Genomic DNA, 27,050 nt, shown 5'->3' with positions numbered 1-27,050 from the left:
GACCACCAGGTCTGGAACCAAGATGGCATCCTTGATTCAGGAGATTGTTTTTAGCTAAGAAGGGGCACTGGTACAAATATCCTGATTGTGGGAATAGCCCGCTAGATGGACCTAGGAACCTGAAATGAAGTCTGCCTTCTCCCTAGGATGGTTAGCACCCATCTCAGTACTTCGGGAGAGACCTAGTACCACTCAGGGCTTGTCTATGTGGGACGTTACTGCATGGCAAACCAGGATGAGAGTCTATAGTGTCCCAGCCTGCCATGCAGTAACATCCTGTGTGGACACTGCTCCAGCACGGTGTCCCAGAGTGCAGCTTGATGTGCTACTGTTTCAAAGATCAGGATGTAAAAACATACAATGGAACTTTTAGTGTTAAGTAGCAGCATTCACACAGGACATTACTGTGCGTCTAGCTACGCTAGTGAGCTGTAGATTCATACACGGGCTTACTGCAAAGTAATGTCCCATGTAGTCAAGCCAGAGTCTTTTGAACATGGGAAGAGATTTTTCACCTGCCTCCCATAATCACCAGTTGGTGTGGCTGTGTGGGAATGGAGCCCTCATGTGCTTCTATTCTGGGCAGGGACTGCCTGAAGTGCTCCTTATACTTCAGTGAAACCAGCCGATGGAGAGAGGGAAGGGCAGAGACTCTGAGCCCCTTTCCCTGGCAGAGCAATGGTCCTTGACCTGAAAGCCAGACAAACACAAATCCGTTTTTACATAACAGCTGTGGAAGGGCTTCACAGGAGTGATAGGTTTCTCTGAATAACCAGACATGCTGCAGGTTGAGCCTGAAAAGTCCCACCTAACAGGCAAAGTAGAAAGGTTTAATAATAATAATTTCCTATTCTTGCCCTTTCCACCCACTTCCCTTCATTTCTGCCACTCCCTTTCTTCAAATTACACATCATCCAGCTCATCTGCATTTGGCATCAGTGCTGCTGTTCTATATAAGTCTCCTAAATCCTCATTCAGCAATGTTGGTTTCCTTTTCACTCCTCTCCTTCCAGTCCCCCACATTGGGGACTTCAGCCTCCATGTTGATCATCCCATTGGCTATTGCTGACTTTTACTGATCTCCTTGTTTGATTTGCACCCCCACTCAATGCACGGGTGATTCCTTGTCTTTAGCCAATAAGTTCAAAGATAAACAATTCCGTGATCTTCACATAACACTTACTTTCACTTACCCCTGTCCTTCCCATAGCTGTTATCATTGTAGCGTGATGTCCAGTCTTAGTACATAAGCTCCTTTGGGCAGAGACTGTCTCTTTTTGGCATTGTAAAATGCTAAGCACACATTAGCAGCTATATAAATAACAACAATCAATGTAGGTATTTTCATAATATCTTTTATCAAGAAGAGTATGCGACCCATAGTCAACATTTCCTTCCTGCTCCATTCCCAGTACCCATTTTTTTATACATCATGTCCTCTGCCTTCTTTTCTTAAAAGAATGACTATACAAATATTCTGCAATGGTATTAAATAAAAAAATTAAAAATCCAAGTGTAGGTAACCCCTAAGACCACTACAAACCTCATCACTTACCATTCCAAGTTCAGGGCATTTTTTTTTGCCATACCTTCACTAATAAACACACAAGGCACAGCATAAAAAAGTAAAAAAAAAAAAAAATTAGAAGAAAATCCACACACAAACTTTTTCCCTTGAGATAGGAAGGCAGAAAAGGAAAATGATAGAACCATGTTCAACACACACTAGTCACTTAATGCACTGCTGGAAGTTGCTCAGATACCATTGCGATAGAAATGGTATGAGAATCTGAGCAGAGTTGAGTTTCTGTAAGTTTGCTAGTGGAAAAAACATGGTCCTGAAGGAGCAAAGTTGTTATTTTTTTGGTGGAGGTGTATAAGGTCATGGTAAGACAATGAGAGCACCTCAATCAAGAGGAAGAATGGGACCTGATTGCAGAAAGCTGCTGCTGCTGTAGGTGCAACTCTTCTTGACAGCTTTTCTCCTAGAGCTGTGAGAGGATGTGGGGAACTGGGCTTGCAATGTGAGGACTGGGACCTGACCGTTCAGAGCTATTACTGGAAGGGAGAGAGAGCGGATCAGGAGCTGCTAAGAGGAAAGCACTTTCAGTGTATTCTTTAGAAACAGCAACCTGCCCAGTCTGCTCCTTGCACCCCATAGTAACCATGAAAGCTTAGTTATCCTCCTGGATCTTCCAAAGCTGGTTCCTTACAAATTAGATTTATTTCTTGTGGCAGAGTGTTCCAATACTACGATCCTTGTTAATCTTATACATTGTCCTGATACGACACAGAGGGAATAAGCTGTGTTGTGAAATAACTGGCTTCCATTAGCAAGCATGTGATTGGCAGGATGATAAAGTCTTTTCCATCACAGGTCAGCTACTTTTTATAAAGAGGGCAATCCTGCTGATCCATCTTTTAGCTACAGTCTCTCACTGAGTCTCAATTCTCCTGCCTTTTAGCTTTGATATAGTTCAAGCTTTCCCCCTTGTATCAGCCCCTACCTGTCATCAAGTCCTCTGTACTGAACAGCAAATATCAGGAGTTTGACCTCAGGGCACAGTCCGGGTGGGCAGGTAAAACCTGACCAGTGGACCTACTTCCTTATCTTTCATATCCCACAATTCATGAAGTATCAAATTCAAACTAAAAAACAGAAGCATGACCTTTCATAAGAAGTTTCTGAAAAAGGCTATGTTGCCTTTCTAAGTTTTCTTGAAAAACTGTCATCTACCCTATTAAGAGAGAAATGGATGACAAAAAAGGAAGAGAGGGAAAACAGTGTTAAATCCTTATTAAAAGGTAACTGTCGCTCTTTATGAATACTTGCATCCCTGTGAGTTTCTCATGAGACACACAAGAAATATAAAAGAAAAAATAGACAAAACATTCTATATAACTATTCTACAGCTAGATGCTCAGTAACAAGCTAATTGCCTAAATTTGTGCAGTTTATAACATATCTGAAATTTAGCAGATTCCCAGTATCTGAAAAAGACACTCTGTGAAGTATTATACAGCATAAAAAGAATTCTAGACACACGCTGCTAATGCGAGCGCAATTTAAATAATTATGTATAAGCAGTACCATAAGTATTTATCTAGCATATTCAACAACTGGTACTTAAACATACAAAAATATTATTTATTTCCTATAGTAAATGCACACATACTTGCCCCATGCTCCTGCACTGCTGGAAATTACTTTTTCCTTGAAAGAAATGTAGGCGCTTCAAGGACTTATAGCATTTAGGATAATGAAAGTTGCAAAGAAAATGTGCCACAATGAAATCAATCTTTAAACCTTTCTTTCCTTCAACTAAACTATTTACTGTAGTACAAAGTAGAAGGCATTTAATCACCTATAACACTAGTAATAAGGGAGGATATAAAAATGCAAAGGATAAAGTCTACTTGTCAACTCAGGACCTCTGATGTAGAATACCAAAAGGAGAACTATACTTCCACACATGAAACTGCAGTTTCTGAAAGTCTTCTTTCATTTCTCTTATCCACAGACATCACATTTCTATTGGATAGCTTTAACACAGGCTATGGGCCTGATCCTCTGCTCACTTATTCCAGATTTACACCATTGTAACTTCATTGATTACAAAGGTATCATTAAACCTGTGAAACTGATCTTCGAATCTGACCCTATACCTTTTCATTTTATCACTGAAAAGCTGCTCTCTCCCACCCCTAGTTTTTTGCTCATTAGCATGAGAGAGGAAGACTATCTGCAAAATATTTTACAACAGGATTTTCATTTTTTGAGAAGATTTGGATTGCTGTGAGAAAGCTATGCAGAAATGAAAACACTGTGAATATACAGATAATCTGGCATGGAATCCTTCTTAGATTACCCCTTTTTTCTAGATGACTTTTGTCAAGTGGCAACATTGCTGAATAATGTTGTAAAAGGCTTTGGAGTGTTTAAGTCAATCCCATCTTTATTTGGTTAACTATTCATTTCACAATTCAGGTAACACTTTTATATTTGTGAAACAAAACAAAAAAAATATGATAAATTCTTTTTTTTAAAAAATGTCCAGTAAAAAAACTGAGGAAGATGAATTGTTAGTGATGGACACAGTATAAGAATCTAACAAGAACAAGAAATAGAAGTAATGAGCTGAAACAAAGATAAGTAAGATTCAGTCTGGAAAATTTTCCTTATGGTGAGATCTGTGGAACAGTTTTCCCAAGGGAGGAGTTTGGAGCCCATCACTGAAGACATTTAAAATTAAAATGGACATAGCATTAGAAATCAGTCATCACTAGGGTGGAATGTGGCAGCAGTTTATCAGGGTAAAACAATTCTACATAACAGTTTAGGACAGGCAGTAGGGAACAATACTATGTCGAATTGAAAATGCAGGATGTAATTCAGTAGGCAGAAGGTAATTGCCTGAAATGGAATCAGGCCAGCACACCGACATGTATACTCTTGCATAAAAAGTGACATGGGATCTTGACAAGTTGTGAGGACCTCAATTTAACATTTTATCCACAAGATAAAATGAGATAAAAACCACTGGTAGCACAGTGCCCCCTAACATCATGCTGGGAAACAGTTTAATACTCATAGGGAAGAGTCCCATGAATACCATTTAAAATAATTGCTGTTTTTCAACAGTGGTTACACTGAGACGTCTAAAAATATGAGAGATCATTGAATTGTAACAACTTTGGCACTAATCAAAAGGGGGAAATTAATGAGATACAAAAAACAACTAATGTCTTACTTGTCTGAGGTCGATGAACGCTAACTGCAGGGTGTCCCCGTGGAATCCTGGCACAGGCTCAGAACTGGCAAACACTGTAAGCAAAGTTTAGAAATATTAAGGAGGCAGAATTAAAAAAAATTAACTAACAGCAACTTCTTTTCATTACAAATGTGGGGTACTACAAAGCGGTAGACATTAACTATTTTGATAGAAATCAAAGATTATACCAATTAATTCACGTTCTCCATCATTTTAAACTCTTATAAGCTTAACTATGATACATTTATCCTACATAAAGTTCAAAACCAGTAATAATACTCCAATCATGTGAGCGGCAGACTTCACACTTTTGTCCTGAGGTGAATGATTACAAAAGTATTTTGAAACTATAACAATTCCATGGCCGTCAACGTATTTTTAAACATCTGCTTTTGTCATAGCATCTGCTCTATAAAAATCCCAGCTCTAGTCAAACAGCAATAAAAGGCAGACACTTAGGTGGGAGTTAGCTTAATGTGCAGACAACAGGTTGAAAGTTCTAAGCAGCATAATCAGAACAGAGGTGGAATGTCTGCTCATGTCTTTTAAAAAGTTTTTTGATAATGGAATTTTGCTCTTTAAAAAGCCCAAAGTAGGTTGTCAAATTGGAAGGCTGAAGTATGTTCAAAACGCAAAAAAACAAACAAATAAAAACACACATTAAAAACTAGCTGCATTATTTCAGTAAGATGTATGACCATTGATATTTGCTGTTAAAGTGTTTTAAAAATCAAACTGATTTATTTTTAACAACTTATTTTTATGGCAGTTTAAAATAAAGCTCGTGACTTAGGAAAGAAAGGAGGAAAAGGGCGCAGCTTATTGAAGATTTTGTCTTTGTAAAATAAAAGTTACAAGGAACTTGAAAATTAATTAAAAAAACAATAAGATGCAACACAAATGAACCCACAATCAGGAAAAAGGCAGAGTGGATGGTCTAATCTAATAAAAATTGTCTTGTGGAAGATGATGAATCCTTCAGGAAGGAGAAAGCAACAGCCACTGCCAGCAGTGCACCACAGTGCTAGGCAGACCCACTTCTTCTCCTTCCTTTGCACTCCTTTGTGGAGCTTTTTGGGCGCAATGTCCCAGCAGTTCCTTTCCTTCCTCTCAGGAGTATGACATGGGCTGAAGCTTTCCACAGAATTTCCAGCAGGAATGGCCATTTTAAGGTGGCTCCTGGATGCAGCAGCAGCACCCACTGCCACCAGGGGCAAGTTGATCCCTGTTTGTCCCTTTGTGGAACTAGGACTTTGGGGGCACGACACCAGCAGCACATCTCACGCACCCCAAACAGTTGCATGGCAGGAAGGGGAAAAAGGCCAGGTGCCCCAATGAATCACCAGTTCCAGACACTCTGTACTGTTTGTGGGATGGTGAGACTGACTTTTGGATGCAGGAAGTACTGGAAAGGGGAATAACTGAATGCTTAAGATCCTGGTGGCACTGTCCCAAACCTAGACCATAGGGACATCGGAACATACACTTCATATACAATCAATAGAATTTTTAGCACCTGACAGCTGCAGGGACCCAACCTAGCCCCTCTGGACAGCAACAGAGTGGGAAAACCATTGGTGCATGGTGTCCTTCCAGTCCCAGTTAGGATAAGTGCCCAAAGAGGAGGGGACCCATCAGCTGCAGGAGCTGTGGGGATGATTTATATTTAAAAAAACAGAATTAATGATACTAAGTAGATTGGAAATTGGGAATAGTCCACTGTATACAGGGGTGAAAACCAACCAAGCAAATAACAGGTAGACAACAAACGGACACTTTGTGGGAGCAGGAATGTTAAGGGAGAGCATAGGCTATGGGTTTGACACATTAAATGATTCAGAGCCAAAAAGTTGTGCACACTGCAATATTGGACCACAAGATCTTACTACTTCCTTCATCCTTCTATTTTTGTTACATTCACTTGCTGCATCATGTCTTTATTTAAGCTCTTTGGGGGCAAGGACTGCCTCAATGCTGCCTACGTACATGTTTCTGCATTCCCTAACACTGCCATTTCCTGACTTCTAAGTGCCTTTTTATCTTAACATTCTTGTAATTCAGCTTTCACATATGGAAATTCATATGTTCTTAAAATAGAAAAATGAAGAATTTCTTTCATCGTATTCAACTATTCGCTAGATGTCAGTGGAATGCTCTGTATTGCTCAATATGACCAGTCATCAGAGGCAAAAGCCCTTGCCTCATTCCATACGCACCTTTCTACCCAGTATGAAAAAAGACATTTACACCCACACTTATTGTATAGCAGGAGGCAGAAGTCTTCCCCACACACCTTCCCAGCACTGTCTCTGAACTTTACTAGCTATTTATACATGCACTGAATCCACAGAATGATGGCAGGCCAATAAAAGGTCATATTACAAATTCAGTGTGTATGCACAAAGTATATTTTAGAAAGCCATATAACTTTGACATTCACACCCAGTTTCTATCTCATTACCAAAGGCACATTTACAACCTGGAGATTACCTTCCCACCAAATGTCAACCTTTTGCTATGTACCACTGCTGTACAGGAACTCCTCACTTAAAGTCCTCCCGGTTAATGTTGTTTCGATGTTAAGTTGCTAATCAACTAGGGAACATGCTCGTTTAAACTTGTGAATTGCTCCCTTCTAACTTCGTTTGCAGCCGCCTGTTTTGTCCACTGCTTGCAGGAAGAGCAGCCCGTTGCAGCTAGCTGGTGGGTGATTGGAACCAAGATGGACCAGCAGCCCTCCATCAGCTCCCCACTCACCTAAGTTCCCTGTGCAGCAGCTGTCTCTCCCCCCACTGCCATGTGCTGCTCCTGCCCTCTGCCTTGGAGCTGCTCCCAGAGACTCCTGCTTGCTGTACGGGGGGGGGGGGGAAAGGGGAGCTAATGTCAGGGTGTCTCCCCCTCCCCCTGTACCCCATGTACTCCATCTTCCATAGAGCAGGGGGGACCACTATAGAGGGAGGGAGCTTCTAGGCAGTAGCTGCTGATTGAATTAAAAAGGCAGTGTACTTAAGCCTGGGGTCAGCTACTTAAAGGGGAAATGCGCATTTTTCTCTCTCTCACACAGGGTGTATGTGTGTGTCTGCCCTCCTTCATTTCCTGCTGCCTTGTAGAGTGTTGTGAGAGTTAACCCTTGAGGGCTCAGTCAATTGCTAGTTCATTTAACAGTAAGGCATTCCCTGGGAAATATCCCACCCTCTGACTCCTCCATCTCAACGAAGCTTCACAATCATCATCACTGTGTACCAGTATTAAATTGTTTTTAAACTTAGAGAGAGAGAGAGAGAGAGAGAGAGAGAGAGAGAGAGAGAGAGAGAGAGAGAGAGAGAGAGAGAGAGAGAGAGAGAGAGAGAGAGAGAGAGTGTGTGTGTGTGTGTTTTGGTCTTTTGTCTGGTGAAAAAAGTTTCCCTGGAACCTCACCCCTCATTTACATTAATTCTTATGGGGAAACTGGATTCGCTTAACATCATTTCTCTTAAAGTCGCATTTTCCAGGAACATAACTACAATGTTAAGTGAGGCGTTCCTGTACTAGAGAGGATCAAAGAAGCATAGTGTTAACAAATCATATCCGGGCATGCTTTTTAAAATCTGTTACTTTTTGCAAGTCTATTCTCCTTACTCTAGAGTAGGTTCTTACATTCAGAAAAATTGGTCTTTGCTGTCTTAAATACAGTAGTAGGTAGTGCTCATATGGAACACTAGGTTATTTTTATTTAATTATTAGTGGTGCATATACTCTAAGTCTGCAGAAGTGTTTCAATTCTAATGGGTCACTTTCTGTTTTTTACCTTCCTGGCTGACATTTAGCAAGTTTGTTCTAAGAATGGGAGTGACTTTTTAAAAAGATGAACAGTTGGAACACAAATGGTTTAGCTGTTTTCAAGAATGAAGAGAGTGATTATATTTGCCTTGCTATACAACAGATCTGAAACTTTTTTAATACAGCATTTTTCATCTGCAGATGTCAGAGCATTTTATAAAAGAAGGTAGGTACCACTGTCTTAATTTTATGGAGGGGAAACTGAAGAACACAGTAGGTCAGTGGCAGAACTGAAAACAGAACCTAGGTCTCCTGACTCTCGAGTCCAGGGCCCTATCCATATTGCCTCCCTGGATGAGTAAAATGTAGGTTTGAAAAGAGGTTAGCTAGAAAATTTTGAAAGTCAAATGAAAGTTGACACACAGGTATTTTATACTGCAGAATTTTTAAGAGGACCAAAAGTAACATCTAGAGTTAAGGCTGTCAGTGTATCGATTCTGGAGGGTCCTTTCTAGATACTGATAAAACGTTGCCTTACTTTTATCTGTCAGGAAAAAAATCCTCTATATTTGTTCTCAGACTGAGAGTGAATTTTCTTTTTACTCTGAACAAAACTGATTGAGCCATTTTGTATAGGATGGACAGAGTGAAAATTGCAAAGATTTGCCATTAAAAAGTTCTCAAGAGCTTGGTCGAGAAACTTGAAATTTGATAGGTAATTAAGTTGCATATATGGTAAAAATCTTCGTTGGTTTGACCACGTCATTAGAAAATGTACAGTATTTAGTTGACGCACACTGTTTCTGTTCACAGGTCTCCCAGCATACTAATGGAACTGTTTAACACAAATATGTAAATAGAGTGAAATTCCATTTTCTGTGTGTATGTGGACTAGGATCTTTGAGTGTGTCTGTATATACACAAGCTAACTGAGTGCATTCACTACACAACCTTGAATCATTCAACATCCAGCCCATGCACTTAATGAAGCTTGGGAGCAGAGAAGAAATAATTTGCAACTATGTAATTAAAAGATGGATGGTAAAATGTATGCAAAAGAGGGCCAAGTTTTAAGATTGTGCAGACAGCTTCAATTCTGGTATTTTCTGGTGTGAAAGTTTTGTTCTTTTAACTAATTTTTCTGTATAACATATGGGTGTGCATTTAAATAATAAATCCTAGGGAGTCGCAAACCTTTTAGATTTTATAGGCCAACCTCGGTGTACAATCCGGGTCTCTTTGAATTCCTTCATTCCTCCCAACAAATTCTCTCTATGACACCGTCCCATCCCCACTCTATTTCAGGGAATCCCTGCAACATTCCCCTGCTCTCCCACCTCATACCTGGGCTCTGTGTCTTCCATTCCTCTTCCCCTGACACCATTCCCCTATTCTCCCCCCGTGCCACATGTGAGAAGAGCTGTGTGTGCCCCACTTCACCCTTTTTTCCCCTCATACCAGGGTCCCCCATTCTCCCCGCTGTCAGCGGGTCTGCGTGCCTCCATGCCAGGGGACTCTGGGTGCACCCATTTCCCTCTTCCTCCATACCCCCCCTTTCCCTCCATAGTAGGGCTCCTGAATCCCCCTGCCAGGGAATCTGTGCACTCTCCTTTCCTCCCATACTTCTTATTGCCTCCTTCCCTCCTCTCTTCCCCTTATTCCCCCATTCCATCTCTTACTAGGGTCCCACATTCTCTCTCATGCCAGGGGCTGTGTGTATGCCCCAATTCCCCCCATCCTCCATGCCAGGTTTCCCCATCCTCCCTCTCCCATTAGGAGAATGGGCAGAGATGAAATAGGGGTATTGGTATGCTGGAAAGTATTAATTGGTGTCATTAACCAGTTCTTTGATCTACAGACAATTGCAGAGGTGCTTGAAGCTGTGGCTGTGCTAAACAGATGGCCAGCACTATGTGTGTTCCCCACTTCTCCCCTTCTGGTTTTCAGTTTTCCCACAAATCAATAGGGTTCTGCTCATTGATGCCTGCAATGCTTCCTGAAATTTTGGAATTGATTGGATGTGGCATTCAAATATTATTGTGTTACATCCAAACACAGAAATGCCATCGAGTTAAGCTGTAAGGCCTTACAAACTCAGCCAATAAGTACACAAACAATTATTCTAATTTATATCTTAAGACAAAAAACATCTCTGCTATGCCGAAATTTAGGTTATCTGTTACCATAAACAGTGATAATACTGAGCTTCTCTGTAGTTCTATATTTAACAAAATGCCAGAGTCTACTGTTTATTTTATGACAGGGTTGACTGTTTATTTTATATCTATTAAGGATCCCTAAGCATATGCAAGCATCACTTCTTGTCTGTGACTTGCTCAGTATACAGGACTGGAAATTCAACATTTACTTTGAGAGCATAAATGAACAGTTTGCACATAAGTGACAGAAACTTAAATTTGGGTACATGCTTAAGGTCATAAGTTCACTGAACACAGCTGTTTCTTCACCTTCACAGCATTGCTTCTTGGATTCTAACTCAAGACAGCAAAGATGTAAATTAATTTTTAACCCCAGAACATGAGATTTAAGGCCAAATCCTGACCTAAAAATCATTTCAGCATCAAAGAGCCTTTAGACTTTGCAGCACTGTTGGACTTTCCAGCTGCTCAGCATACCTGAGGGGACCTTCCCTGTGGCTGTCACTAGCACTTAAAAGTCACCACGCAACTCTGCCCACTGAACGCGTGGACGTCCCTCTCTTCCCCAAATGCCATGAAGGATTACCTCAGGTGAGTTAGCGCCAACATGACTTCCCAGGAGAGGGGAGTTCAGCCAGCAGACTGAGTAGGTTATCGAGCAGGAGACGATTTCCGGCAAAGAAACAACAGGCTTTGGCTCCTCAACCTCTTACTTACTGTATGTAGGCCCCTGCAATGGGCTAAATAAAGCAAAATAGGGTCCAAATAATCTTCCCCCTAAAGCTGCTGCAACCCTATCCAGGCACAATATGGTGAAAGAGGAAGAAAGAGGAAAGCTATGAGAGAGTGCTTGGATGGGATATGGGCAGCAGGAGCTGATTCGCATTAATCCCCTTATCTCCCAAGCAGTTGCAGCAATTCTATGTCCTTTTATGGACTGCGTGCAAATCCCTTCCATCTCTCTTAGGGTATGGCTACACTTGGCACTTCAAGCGAAGTTTCGAGTGTGGTCACAGCGCCAGGCTGGGAGAGAGCTCTCCTAGTGCTGCGCATACTCCACATCCTCTACGGGGTAGCTTGTTACACTGTTTACACGAGGGCTTTACAGCACTGTATCTTGCAGTGCTCAGGGGCGTGTGTTTTTTTTCACACTTCTGAGCGCAAAAGTTGCAGCGCTGTAAAGCGCCAGGTGTAGCCATAGACACAAGCCTAACTGCCCTAAGAGTCAGCCAGGCTGATGCACAGGTGGGTTAGGAGGCCTGCTAAGTCTTGTGTGCCTCTTACTTACATTTAATCCTTCATCAGGATTTAGCTCTTTACTTTTAAAAATAAGGATATAGCAAAAACTCTTTGGTAACTCTCTAGTTATTAATATTTCTAAATCAGGGACAATTTAATTAAAAAATGCTAATGTCAATATATCCAGAATGGAATGATGTGTTAAATTAAAAACTTTATATCCCCTTAACAACCACAGACCCTGATTTCTACAATTATGCCAAGCATAAGCCCAAATTTAAATAGATATTTTGACAGACAGTGACAGTGTAAGTTTTCCCACAAACAGGTCTTTTGCTGCAGGTCTTATTCTATTTAATAAATATATTTAAATGGTTTCAAATGCTGTGGATCTAAACATACGTTCACGTATATTTTTAATTTCAAAAAAGCAATTTAGTTCCTGTCACCTTAGATCAGAAACATTCTACTTATATTTAACAGTATAAATTACCAAATAATGTTAGCAATGACAGTCGTTTTAGAACATTAAATACATATACATCTGATTATATATTATTAGTGGTGGGCACACATCTAACGTGTTTGTAAGTCAGAAAATCCAAAAGTTTGAATGCTTTCCTGAAGCTTTTTATGTGTTCTTGCGATTCTCCACTAGAACCAGTGCTCAGTCTCTTCTAGCAATCTCCCTTCCCCAAACAAACCTCCTGCTACTCGTACCACTGCACTGCAGGGAAAGACCCAAACAGCCTGCCCCTGCTACAGCTTGTGAGTTTTATTTTTGGGAGGTGACTGAAAATACCCCATTTCCTCCAGGGTATTCGTATTCTGGCACAAGCAGGAGGATTTCTCTGTGGCTTTTCTGCAATAGGCCTCAGTGACCCCTCTTATAACGATAATCAGAAAAAAAAAACTGGGGAAACCCGGAAGTTGTCTCATCATACTAGCTGCAGATTACCACAGATATAAAAGACACAGTATGATATATAGGGAATCAAATACTACTCTGCAGTTCCAAGTACGAACACCTGAAAAACCTCCACCCATCCTGTGAATCAAATCCAGAACTTTTAAAAGTTGGGAAAGGGTTGATTAGTTCCCCAACCCCCAACCTCCCCAAAAAATTTCTCCTGGAGCCGAGCAGTCACAATATGCTTTCTCTAACATTCTTCTTTCTTTTCTTGTCTCCTTGGAAATGGGCAGGCCTGGCAACATAATTTTCCTCTTTTAGACTCAGAGGAAGTTCATCTTGAAGCAGCAAGGTAGTCTGCTCCTTCTGTTCTCTGGCAATCAGGAGCAAGTAGGCCTCGCTGCTGAGCCCTGCTGATCTGCCTCTTTAAAATGTAAATCATATGGATCCTCAAAATGCAATGTAGGATTGTGAAACCTCAGCGCATGCCATAAGAGCTCTTCCTCCCATTCCCACAATAACTACTAGTCCCTGTAACAGTTTTATGACTTGTTATGAAACAAGAATTAACTGCATTTGCCAATTGGATTCTTGGCTCTTAAAAAGATGGAGTTTTGACCTTTTAAGTATTTGGGGAAAGCGTTGGGTGTGCTTTTGATTCATTAATTATTCCAGTTGACGTATTCAAAGAATTTGTCCCTCCGTTTATGACTAACGAAACTTCAGTCTCAAGGGAGGTTAATACAGAATCTTCTTCAAACACTAAATTCATTAACAATTTTTTTAAGGAAACCAAATTTTTGCCACTGTTATTTCCATCTCCTATTTATATAATATACTACTTTTAAACCTGAAAGAATAAAAAAAAGTATCATTAAATCCGAACAAATGCCTAGATACCGGAATGTTGCTAAGGCTTAAAATAATTATAATGGCTATTTAGAAGCACTGAACTTTCTGCATAACACCTGAAAACTGTCAAATTCAGAATGCATCTGATATACCCTCCACTTCTGGGTCAGTAAAACATCAAATCCATTTATCAAATATAGTAGGAAGCTACCTGCCATTTGTGAATTATTTGCACATCCCGAGTGCTAATGGAAATGTCACTGTCATAAGCCATTAATCAAAAAATGTCAAAGAATAAAGCTGGATGAGGGCGATGAGCAGACATAAATCACAGCCAGCACAGTGATGCCTGGAATGTGACTGTGACAGACCTTATGAATGAATCTCCAACAACAAAGCAATCTCTGGGCAGACTTTGGTGCCTATCCCTTATTCTGCACATTATAAGATGGTATTTTTTGTAACATACTTATTCAGCAAACTACATAAACTCTTTTTAGCTGTAGCTAAACACTTCAAAGGAAATATATTTGATCAAATATATTTGCAGAGAAATTGTTATACTTTACATTAAAACAGTGCAGGAAGAGTCAAAATATTACCAACATTATATATATAAAAAAATGCTACAAGGCCACTGGGGTTGTCCCATTATAGTTAAGCATGAGAACAGTTTCCATAAAATTATTACTTCCCCAGTCGCTCACTTTGTCCCTCTCTCACACAACTTTCAGAAACATTCACATTTTGTTCTGAAATTTTCCATGCTTAGTCTCTGCTATATGCTAAATTAATTTTGGGGGAAACTTAGAACATCATCCTGTTGGTTCATTTTAAGATAGGGGAAAATTAAAAATCAGATTTCTCACTATAAAAACATTCTAGACCTCATGTTTTTGAGCAGGACGATAGCAAACAGGCTAGAACTTGTAGAGACACAGTCCTGATGAAAAACAAAATCCTTCAGTTGGTTAGGAAAAAGTAAAACAATAAAATTCTATGTGACTGAGAAGTCGCTTAGAGCATTCCTCACTAGAAAGCTGATAAGATTATAGCAGTTTACTGGAACTCTGCCTTCTCTGCAGGGCCAGCTCTAGCCATTTCGCCGCCCCAAGCAAGGCGGCACACCACGGCGGGCCACTCTGCCGCTCGCTGGGTCCCGGGGCTCCGGTGGACCTTCCCGCAGGCATGCCTGCGAAAGCTCCATTGAGCCACAGGACCAGCGGACCCTCCGCAGGCACGCCTGCGGGAGGAGCACAGGAGCCGCCTGCCACCCTCCCAGCAACCGGCAGAGCACCCCCTGCGGGATGCTGCCCCAAGCACGCGCTTGGCGCGCTGGGGCCTGGAGCCGGCCCTGCTTCTCTGTGACATATGTGGCACACTCTCCCTGTATGGTCTGAGGTAGGGAGGGGCTGCTGCTGGGATAATATTCAGGAGGTGGACTATAAAAGTCTCTTTGAAACATATAATGAAATCTAAGAAAAAGGCTAATAAAACCATGGACACGGAAGATTCTTTCAATTGATTTAATTTCATTTCTAGTAATAGAGAAAATGTAAGTTAATTATCCTGAGTAAAAGTTGGAAAAGGAAAAGCATTACCTCTCAACCTAACAGAGGGCAGAAAACCCACATTCAGGATTGATTTTGGGTCTCAAGCAATGAACAGGTCATTATGTTGTGCAAGTATCTAAGAGAAAAAGTAACACTACATCACTTCTTCAGCCAACCCCATGGCATTTGAGCAATGAGCAATATGGCAGTGGCTCTGGAGTTCCTACTAAATCTGTCTTTATATTCAGGGCACAACTTTTAGGAAGGAAGGGAGTGGGAAGTTATGTGGTACACATGGTCAAGTAATCACTTTACACATACATGCTGAGTCTTATAGTGATAAATCACATAAATATCCGGCTGTAAAACAGCATATCCTCAAGATTCTGCCAGGAAAGGAATAACCTAACTATCTCAGGAAGGGATGGAGGGGAAGAATTTTTTCAAGAATTAAATAAAACTCTAACATATTTATACATAGAAATATATGTATTAATTGTATAAGAATTATAGATAGAGCGTTAGCAATGCTTGGGTTGTAGTTAAGGTTGCCTAACACTTTTCATATTCATTATTGTGCCAGAGACACAATCTGATCCCTGGTTCCCCCTTGCTTGAGAGAAGGGAGGAGAAGAGAAGCAAATGGGAGTAATTTGTGCCAGTTCTGTAGATGGACCAGATTACCTCCTCTGCACCAGCTCAGCTGTGAAGACTGGTGGGAGTTTGGGGGCTGACAAAGGCTCTGCCCACCCTCTGTCCTTGCCCACCTATTCCCTGCCTGCCTTTGCAGGATAGGGATTAGAAACTGTCATAACAGAGGAGGATGGGCCAAACCTGAGTGGTGCTACATCTTGTGTGCCAGGTCGCAAGGTGGCCAGGCCAATCCTGAGTAGCACTGTGACCCCAGGTGCTAGGCTGGAAACACCAGAGAGGGGAGCTGGGTCCAGTCCCATGGGACAGGAGCCACAGCTGTGGGGTGAATGCAAGGCAGCCTCTCTCCGCACCTCTCCCCCAACTCCCCAGTCAAGGCCCTTCCAGTCCACAGGATCAGAACCCACCCTCCACACAGGGCCCCCCTTCCCTCTCATTCCCTCACACCTCCCATAATAAAATGAAATAAACTTCCCCCAAAAATCAACAAATAATCATAATTTAAAAAAACAACAACACAAGGCTCTAATAATGAACATAACAAAACACTTTCTAGTAAGGTCTTCCTCTCAGGAATATGAAATGTATCACAGTACAGTTCTGTTTATTCTAATGTATTCTCCTGAATGGTTGGAACTTCCAGTCTACTATATGTAATGGTTCCCCTGGCAACCTTTTCAGCCATAGTAAATATCACTCTAGACATCATAAAATAGCCTCCAACTTCTGAATCATAAAACATATACATTACATTTTTATTATCGACAGGGCTGGTGGCACCGGCTGTTATTAACATACATATTAGACCTTGTTTTCAGTTTACAAACTTTGCCAAACTTTTACTGTTTGGGCTAGATTTTCCAAGTTGGAAATACCTCCAGTTGATTTTTTATTATTATTATTATTTGTTTTTTTTTTTAAAGTTTTAACCAAAATGGTTCGGCCATTTTGAGAACAAGGCGAGGGAAAATAGGTTTTGACATTTAAAAAAAAATTTGGTGACCTTTCCTTTGTAAAGCTCTAGTACCCCTAGGCTTTGGGGTAGGTATTTAAAATTTGGCATAGGGGCGGTGTGTGTGTCAAGATGTGCATTTTGATGTTCCTATGAAAGTCTGCCCAAATTTAGCCAAGTAATAAGCCTTTGAAAAAAATTCAGTTTGCATGTTCTCTGCAAAGACTTCTTAAGAGATTAGCAAGCAAAATATCTAATGATTCCTTCTTCGGCTGCCTGACAGCTCCTAGTGTTGAGTAGGTTGGCAGGCAACATCCCTAGAGAGCAACTGAACATTGCTCCAACCCTGCAACTGCTGCTGTCAACTGCTCTGGGCCTGGGGTACAGGCTGACACCAGAACTGAGACCATGGAGACTGTTTCTCCTGTGCTTCCTCCCCCAGGAAATGAAGCTGCCTGACTTGAATGCAGAAGAGACAAGAGCCGGATGATGGGAGAGGAAAAGACTAGACTGGAACACAGAGCCTGTGACACTGGGACTGAGAGGGGGAGGAGAGAAAGAGAAAGGAGGAGTGGGGGACTGGGACACATTGAGGAAGGAGACAGAGGTGGGGAAGGTGGGGACACTGAAACTGATTGGGCAAGGAGACTGGGAGCCCATGAGAGAAACAGGATTGAGGGTACAAAACTTGGATGGGGAGACTGGGACTGGCTGGGCAAGGATACTGTGATTGGAACGAGAAGGCTAAGGAATGGAGACTGGCAGTGGGTAGGCAAGGAAAAATGAGGAGCCCTGGGTGGGAAGAGACCCAGGCCTGAGACAAAGACATTGTTGAAGATAGGGCAGAAGGGATCAAGTTTAGGGGAACAGGCAGAAGAGCATGTGCCCACTAGAGCACATTCTTCTCCAGAATTTGGAATGGAATCCTAGTTTCCTGAGCCTCAGCATTCTTCATCTGTTAGCAAAAATCTATTAAACCCACTGTCAAAGTGTGTTTTTTATCCTCCTCTACAGCTGGTCCACAGACAAAGACAACCTACCATTGCTATCAGTTACTCCATTAGCACACAAGGCAGAGGGCTCAGCTGTGAAGCTGAAGGTTCTAAGCCTGCTGATGACCCATGTGGATGTCACATGATGCTACATATTTGAATTTGTTTTTTCAGTTTGCCTTTTTTTTTTTTTTTTTTACAAACCTCAGAAATGACACACAAAAACTATATTAAAAGAACATTATTAAGGTTGCAAAATCAAGCACTCAAAACTTAAGAAACGCCTGAATTAAGATTGTCTGTGAAGCCTTAATTTGGTCCCCTTGTATGTATACATTAAGGTACAGTCTTTAACTACATGATTTCCACAGGCTCCCTGCCTCATTTAGCAAAGAGGATGGATCTAGTTTGTTGTCTGTATGACACCCACCTTACTGCAGAAATTGAAAGTGTGTAGTGAATGAGGCAGGGGGACTGTAGGAAGAGAAGGAATGGTCTCATGGTTAAGGCAGTTGAATGCTGACCTGGAGAACTGGATTCTATCCCTGCCTCTGACACAGAGTTCCTGTGTGATGCTGGGTTAGTCACTTAAACCAGCCCTTTTCACAGGTGGTAATTAATTGAATGTTTTTTCATTTCTTAATAGTCCAACTTGAGACCCTGTGGTCTGATTTCAGAACTGCTGAGTGCTCACAGCTGCAAGATGAAGTCAGTGTGAGACATGCTTAAATATATAAAGTGCTGTCTAAAGCTAAGTACTCTGAAAGATCAGGCTCATGGAGTCCAAGGACACCTAAGATGGCACCCAAGTTTGTGGGGACTTTTGACCTTACTCTTTCTACGCCTCGGCTCCCTATCTGTAAAATGGAATAATATCCACTCATCACATAAGGATGTTGTGAAGATTAATTAATGTTTGTGAAGCACTCAGCTAAGTATAGTAATGAGCACCATAGAAAGCATGTGAGGTAATTATTATTCTGTATTTACAGCAAGATTTCAATGGTAAATAAGGTTTGGGGTCATACATTGAACACTCAGACAAAATATTTAACAGCTGCTCATTAATTGAGCACCATCCATCTTGTGCATTGAATGAGGCAGGGCCTGTGGAAAAAATAGTATGTGATCATATAATTAAAGACTGTATCATAATGCAGATTCACAAGATGATTGAATTAAGGTTGCACAGGCAATCTCTATTCTGGCATTTCCTAAGTTTTCAGTGGCTGGCTATGAAACCTTAATGTACTTTTAACATAGTGTTTTGTGTGTAATTTTATGGTAGATTATAGCTTTGTATTACATAATTATTATTATGCTACTAGAAGACACAATAGAAGGACGATTCAATCTAAGCAATGCTTAGTTTCATTAAAAAGCTTTCCAGGTGCCTTGATATTAGGGTCTTTATTTAAAACCATCTGTCAGCATTTTTGGTCCTAAATATTTAATACCCTTTAAAAAATTAAGATGTCATAAATTAATAATTTCATTTAAGTAATTTAACTTCATTTGGAAAATTATTCTCACAGTTATCTACATAACCAAAAATGGTAGCACCCTTTAAAATATAGGTGAAATAAACGCATAAGCAAAAGACAAAAATTTTGTATGCTATAGAAGAGGATCACTACCTGGCTTAGATTAAGAAATTTTTTTTAGTGTCATGGCAGTTATAATGAAACATACAAATACTGTAACATTGAGAATTTTCTACTTACATTCACACTGTATGACATCTAAGTTAAATTGCTGAACAGCTCCCATGCTTATCTGTTTTAACTCACTGTCCAATAGCATCTGCATTAGGGATGTTGAAAGATGTTGGCAGGCTGACATGCAAGCTGTCTGGGCCACTTTTCCCTGTTAAAAAGGGTAACAAGTTGTAAGATAGCAAGCAAATTATATACTACCAGATAATGGCCTGTATTACTTTATTTTATATACACACACAAATTCTTAATACATACACTTAGACACTGAATGATTAATGAAAATTTATTTGATGCAATTTTATCAGTTTTGATTAAACACAACCGAAATATGTATTAAGCACGAGTGGTAATTTTCTGGACTCATAGACAAATCCAAATATTTTTCAAGAGTATAGACTGGAATTGTGTCATGAAAAATATTCATTGCTGAAATATGTTGTTAACCTTATGATGACATTTTGAACACAATGAAAACTGGAATGTAAATTGACACATTGCGTATGTGTAACACCATAAAACAGACAAATACCTTTATAGAATCAAAACATTTGCTTTTACCTGGGTATTTTACCATAATAGCTCATTATTACAGAAATATTAAACTTGATTTCCAGCCCCAAAATTTGCTGCTTTTGAACTTCAAGCCTATCTATACACTTTTAAAGTATTTGATAGGTCAAATAATGTCCATGGAAACCAACTACTTACAAAATGAATAGCAGCCCTCTGCTGTACAAAACAGAAATAATTTCTAATCACAAATCCAGTTATTTACATTTTCTTTTCAATTTTTACAGAATCCTTCAAAAGAAATTATTTCTATTGCAAGAGATTAATAAAACAAAGCACAATTTAGCTATGAACACGCTAAACTATTTAATTAAATGTTAATTTAAAACCAAATATGAAAGTTGTAAAGATGACATTTCAAAACAATTATTCATTATGACTACCTCACAAGAGCTTTTACCCACAATGTTGCAATATTTAAAACATAGAAATCTTTGTGTTAAATTGTAATGTTTATGCTTTACTGAACTTCTGGTTTAATGTACCTTTAAATAAATGTGTTTTAATGTAATTATCTCAGTTCATGATATAATTTATTTTGAACATATACCATATTTTTATAGAGGAGAAATGATTTAGTATATTTTGTGCAATACAAATAACTTTACCTTTTAAATTATTACCATAATTATAATTACAGGCCAAAAAATAATTAAGGCTATTTTCGAGAGGACAAAGAGACAGATTTTGCCCTTAGTTATGCAAGTACAACTCATTCATTTCAATGAGACCTGTATGCTTATGAATATCAGAGAGCAAAATCTGGCCCTAAATATTTTGCGTTGCTTTCATAATTTACTGTTATAATTTAATTTATCAAAAGAATATATACATAATACAATGTATCACTTTGGAATTTCTTTGAACTTTTCCTGCTTTTGTTCATGGATATTACATTATGCACTCTGTTCTGATGTCAGACTGGAACTTCCAACAACTTTCGCTAATATAACTTTAGCATTAGGGCACCTTGAACTGTAAGGAGCTTCATATCTAAAATTAGATGTCAATTTCTTAGTTGAAAGCCTTAAAAAAGTAAAGCAGGAGCAAATAACATATTTGACCGAAACAGACGAACTGCCAACAAGCAATGTAAGAAACAATGCAAGAACAGCATGCTTAAAAGTCTCCCAAACCCAATGGTAATTATATTGGGAGACATGCAGCTCTATTCCCCACGCAAAACAACATCAATATGAATGGGGGGAAAAAAGGGGAGGAGGATAACCAATGGGCCACAATTCATTTAATTACAATGTAGTAGGTTTGAGATACTTAATGGAAATGTCATTTTGATTTAATGGAACAACTAGTGCATTTCAGTTTAATGTACTGCTCCATCAAATCAGCTCCATGTCCTATTTATGCTGCCATCATAATGTAATAACAGTACAAGCAGATTAATAGGTTGTCAAGAAAAATTTAACATTAAGTTTATTTTATATGCACACATAGCACATATTCTTATAAACAAAAGATTCCATTTTACCTTTCTGATCAAGCTTCTGAACTTAATTGTTGTAAACTGGCATGTATCAATAGCACTGGAGCACAAGATAATGGTGACAATACAGAAATACATGATATGAAATAATTATGTTGGACTTTTTAAAATAAGTATCAATATATGTGCATTTAATGCTTATTTTAAATGACAAAATGTGAACATCCGAACATTTAAATTACTCCCAACTATGCACTTGAACTACAGGCTTATTGTTCTCATGTTACAGTCAAGGAGTGATAAGGGGGGAGTTTACTATATACAATTTACAACTATTCAGTGAGATCACTAGGTTTTTGTAAATCTAGGTTAAAAAAAAGTAAGGCTAAATCTATTAAACTTATCTGTAAACCACAAGAATCTGAGTTATTACTCTACTAAACTAATTTAAACTCCCTTATAGATTTACTTTGCAATGTTCAGTATTTCCAAATTCAAAATGCACAGGGTTATAACACTTATTCATAAGAGGATAAAATAAAAATTCAAGTAATTTTTTTAGAAAATGTGAAACATTATTTCAAATTCATATCTGATAAAGTAGGTCTGACTATATTTATACTCCAACTTATATCACATAACAATTTGTCATCCCTATTTTCAATATTTTTCAAGATGGATGTTTTTAAACGTAAACTTACGGGTCCATGAATATTATCATAATGTACTACTACTGCAGAATAAAACGAGTTCAGTTAATTTCAAAGCATTCTTAATATTTAGCATTTATAAGTTTTGTGGTTTTTGAAGTTACTCTGTCAAGCAAGTAAATTAAATAAACATATCTGATGTCATGCATAAATTCAACAGTTTTATTGCATTCTACTATTGCAGACCTCTATGAAATAACTACTGCCATCTCATCTTCACACGAGTTATAATTGCCGCTATCTACTAAGCATATTCTTTTACTCCTCCAATGCAAATTTCGGGAAACAAGGACCCTATTCTATAAACAAAAACACCTGTTAAATTTTTTAAAAGGCAACTACTTTTACCAACCCTTTACTGAAATACAAGTTTGTAAAAAGAGAAAACCCTTAGACAAACTTCTTATATTTCAAAGGAGCTTGTAAAAAAGAATCTGCTGACATATTAAATCCTTTCTGTAGTACCCAAAAGCTTTTCTCTTAAGGACAATTGTTGTAAAGAGACATTTGGCTCCTAGGAAATTCCCAAAGGGTCAGCCATATGCATCCTTCCATGGCACCTTCACAGTATTGCTTTCTACATCCATGCTAGCTGTCTCAAAAGCAGCTTTCGTCATTCACTAGGGTGTCAGTCAATATGATTTATGGACTGCATTCAACAAAGTCAAAGCATATAGAATGAGAAATATGACTACAATCTGCTAATTTGTTTTGTATTGAGCCACTTAAGAGTCAAAGACCTGATGTCAGACTAAGACCGGCAACACAATTAACCAGCCGGTGACAGATTCATCCATCCTCCCTGCCAGGCAATGCCAATCAAAGACAGCATGAGGTGACATTTGGAGAAGTCAGTAAGAAAACCCATTCTCTAAGTAGCCTATGTGGGCTTCTGATTGACAGCTTTTGACTATAGCTTGTGGAACACCACCACCCTTTACCCAATAGTTCCTCACTGCAAGCTGTGAAATAAGGCTTTCACTGCCAATCACAAGAACAATAAAACAACACAAACTACCATCCCCAATGAAAAAGAAAATAAGAAAACTTGTCTGTTAAATTAAAAAAGTTAAGCTTCAAAATTTACTATATTAAAAGATATTAAGTAATTTTTAAACTTACTGAAACTGCAAGAAAACTAAAATACATATGCTTCAACAGTCACATTAATTATTAGTTTTAACAATTACAGTAACAAATCCAACTTTTGATAAACAGATGAAAAATTTATTTCTTAAAACAGTAGGAGAATTTTAAAAATACATCATTTCACTACTATTTACGTAATTCCTCCTTCCCAAGGGGTTGATCAAAATAAACATCAGATTCACATAGAGAAATAATTTGTAATTCTTTTTTCAGTAGTCTCAGTTTCCTCTAAAGCAGCAAAGGGTCTTAAACTTTGTACTAACAAAATACATGCATCACTGTTGAAAGAACTCCTCAACTATCTGATAGCCCATTTATTAGATAAAAAAATCCAATTTATCCTTGTGAAACAAGTATTATCCACTATTGTTTTCAAATTAATTTATCTCAGAACTTAAGCTGTAATATATCCTGAACTTTCCAAATAAGGGCCCAAGACTGCATCTTTTATTCACAGAAGCCATCCCATTGACTTAATGAGACTACATATATATGGATTTTTAGGATGAGGACCTATGTTTTTATAGGTATAGTGCCATTATAAATCACAAAAGCGAAGCTTATATAGGATATTTATGTGAGAAGAACCTGAAGATTAAAATAAACTCATACGGCCAAATCCTAGTAGCTTCTGCAAAGCAGAGGCAGCAGGAGCTTCATGACACACAAGGGCTGCACAGCTCCAAAAGACAATGCACCTCCATACCATTGCTTAAGAGATCTGAGCCTGATCCATTACAAATCGCATAGGATTACTCCAACTCCAGCAGCAAGGTGTCAGTGGTGGTGTTGGGAGACATGCTGGCTCTTTCAACAGAACAGGAAACTCATTACATGAACTCTCTACCTGCTCTACACCTCTCATATGTGCAGCTGAAGAAGATGCCCTTATCACACCACTTCTGTGACTCTGGATTAGTCAGCCCAGGGCACAGCTGGTTTGTGTGACCTGTTGAGGCTCACACTCCCTTACTGCCACATATCATGATGTAGTAAATTTATAGCACCTAAATGTATGCTAGATGATTCACTGAAGAAAGAGAGTATTTCCATTCCAAAGAGTTCAACATTTACATGTGGCCTTTGGTTTTTATGTTAATTGGAGCTGACTGAATATTGTTTGCTTTTTTTGCCATTAAAAGAGAGGGTGGGTGTTAGAATGTAGATTAAAGAGGAAGCGAGAGTCCAGCACTGTGGACTACACACTTCTTTTCTGCACCATGCAATGTCAGTTACAAGTCTGTCTGTGGTTTTCTGTGCAGGAAAAGGAAATGGGATTCTTTGAATGTAGGACAACTTTCTGCTGAACAAGCTAATCTTCTATGGAACCAGCATCCACCTTCATCCAGGATAATTATACTTCCTCATTCTTGTGCTTTATCTGGTCTTCTCTGTTTAGATTGCAAGCTTTTCTGGGCAGGGGCTCTCTTTTATTATGTGTGCATCCACTGCCTAGCACAAGGCCTGTTAGTTGGGTTTTCTAGGCACTAATTTAATACAAATAAACCTTAATGGTAGGGGAGTGAAGTGAGGCAGACACTTCAGCTTAGAGGAGACTCCTTTGCTATATCACCTTTGTTGGTGAAGACAGTTAATGTTTCCTTAGGGGTGGAAGGCAACATGTTGGCTATCCTTAAGGAAGCTGTTCTGAGGCCTCTGCTAAATAAACCATTACCAATCCATTAACAGGATTAAATTAAATGTGTGTGTGTGAGGGGACTAAGGCAATGGTGCATTCAACATGCTGATGATGCCCTGTACAATGAACCACTATCTATATGAACTGCGGGTTGGATAAGGCTCAACCTGGACAAGACAGAAATAACATGAGTGCTGTGGGGGAAGCATTATCAATTAATCTAAGCACCCCTGATTAAGGGCAGGTATTTGTCCTTTTAAGATTCTGGACTAACCTTGGATACTGAGGTAGCAGCTTTGGTCAAAAGTGCATTTTTCCAAATATGACTTTCAAGAAGTGCCCTTTGGAAGCAGATCTTGCTACAGTTATGCATGCCTTTATCAATGGCAGATTAAATTACTATAATGCACTGCACATGGGGCTATATACTGAGCTCATTTGAAAACTGAAGGTAGAGCAGAACATGGCTGCTTGTTTATTTAAGATTATGTTTCACAGAGGAAACACATTACTGCCAGTGTTCCAGAATCCACACTACCCACCAATATATTTTTGGGTGGAGTTCAAGGTGGTGGCTTTGAGTAGAGTTACTCAAACTTCAGTTGTCTCAGTAAAGAAAAGATAATGCTACTCATAGGGCATTTTTCCTGAGGGATCCTGGCTTTGGAAATTGGTCCTAACCCTCCTTGGTCTACCAGAGTCTATTTTCTGAACATTCTTCAGAGCCCACTTTTTTTTTTTTAGTCATTGGAGGGCGGGGAGGCAGGTTGATGGAACATGATGGATTGTTTGATGGGTTACTGTTATTAAAGGGGCTTAATGAGTATCGGCAATCCATTATGTTTTAGTTTTAAATGCATAAAATACAGTACTCATAGCAAACTTTAGATGGATGCTAAAAATTGGAACTAATAAAATGAAAAGAATCCTAAGTAGATGTGAGTTAAAAAGGTAAGAGAGAGTGGCGGAAAATAATATAATTTCATAAACATACAACAAAAATTCCTTTCCATTTGTTAAAAGAAGCAACAATTTAAGGAGCACTTATTCAGGTCTATGCATCCCCCTGCCCTCCAAATTACTTTGAAAGTTTAGTTCTTTCCTTCACCCCAAATTTGGAGATAAGGACTCCTCCAACTTGCCTTTGACAGCCAGTCCTAGGAGTGATGTGTTATTAAAAATAATCCAACTGTTTGGCTACTCCAGATACAAAGCTGTGAATTATAATATACATATACACATTATGATGGAGTTTTTAATATTTCACCACTGAAAGGACTGTTGTTGAAGGAGACACGGAGGAATCCTGGCCTTCAAAAACTACAGGGAAAAAACATTCAAAGGGAATAATTTTGAGCCCACAAAACTCTGACTTTAAACTTAATATATGTTTTTGTTTCTATTTTACTAAAAGCACATCATTTTTGAAATTCTAGTAGCGCAGTTTCTAAACATCTCTATGTTTACATTCAATAAAAAAAATATCCTATGTTAGCTGGACTCTGGAAATTCTTTGGCTACTTAGTAGCAAAGCTTTTGGTAGATTCAGCAAAAACAAAATAACCAACATCTCAATCTACTTCTAATATATTTCTCCACAAAAATAAAGACATAAAATATGTACTAACTTTAAAAAATAAATGTTTCTAACATTTACTTCAATATCATACACAATAAATGCCTTACAAAATCTTTCATTTTTTAAAATCTGAGAATAATGCAATCAAATAAAACCAAATTGGGTATGATAAATCAAAATTCTACATGCATGTGAAATTACAAAAAAAAAAAGGCAATTCTGCCACTCCATGTTCTGAAAAAATTGCTAACAAACTCAATATTAATTTCTCAATTTTCATTATTTATTATCATGGAAATAATCTGTGGTTGATCAAAGTAAGCTGCTTTTTAAAAAAAAACTTGATGACCTGAAAATAATCAGGGCATGGATGAATCCCTAAATGCAATTAATCATTTTTTT

At 38.9% G+C, this 27,050-nt stretch overlaps 1 protein-coding gene across 1 annotated transcript in view; it reads right to left on the bottom strand.

Moving 5' to 3' along the window:
- The window catches only part of EXOC6 (exocyst complex component 6), a 193,626-nt gene that overhangs the window by 30,784 nt on the left and 135,792 nt on the right, over positions 1 to 27,050 (bottom strand). Inside the window, 2 exon segments of the mRNA XM_030568678.1 lie at positions 4,752 to 4,825; positions 19,564 to 19,705. Coding sequence (XP_030424538.1) covers positions 4,752 to 4,825; positions 19,564 to 19,705 — 216 coding nt within the window.

This window comes from Gopherus evgoodei, chromosome 7 (assembly GCF_007399415.2).
Source record: "Gopherus evgoodei ecotype Sinaloan lineage chromosome 7, rGopEvg1_v1.p, whole genome shotgun sequence".
Classification (NCBI taxonomy): Eukaryota; Metazoa; Chordata; order Testudines; family Testudinidae; genus Gopherus; species Gopherus evgoodei.
The sequence above is the reverse complement of the archived record's forward strand: the minus strand, read 5'-3'. Positions and strand labels throughout refer to the sequence as shown.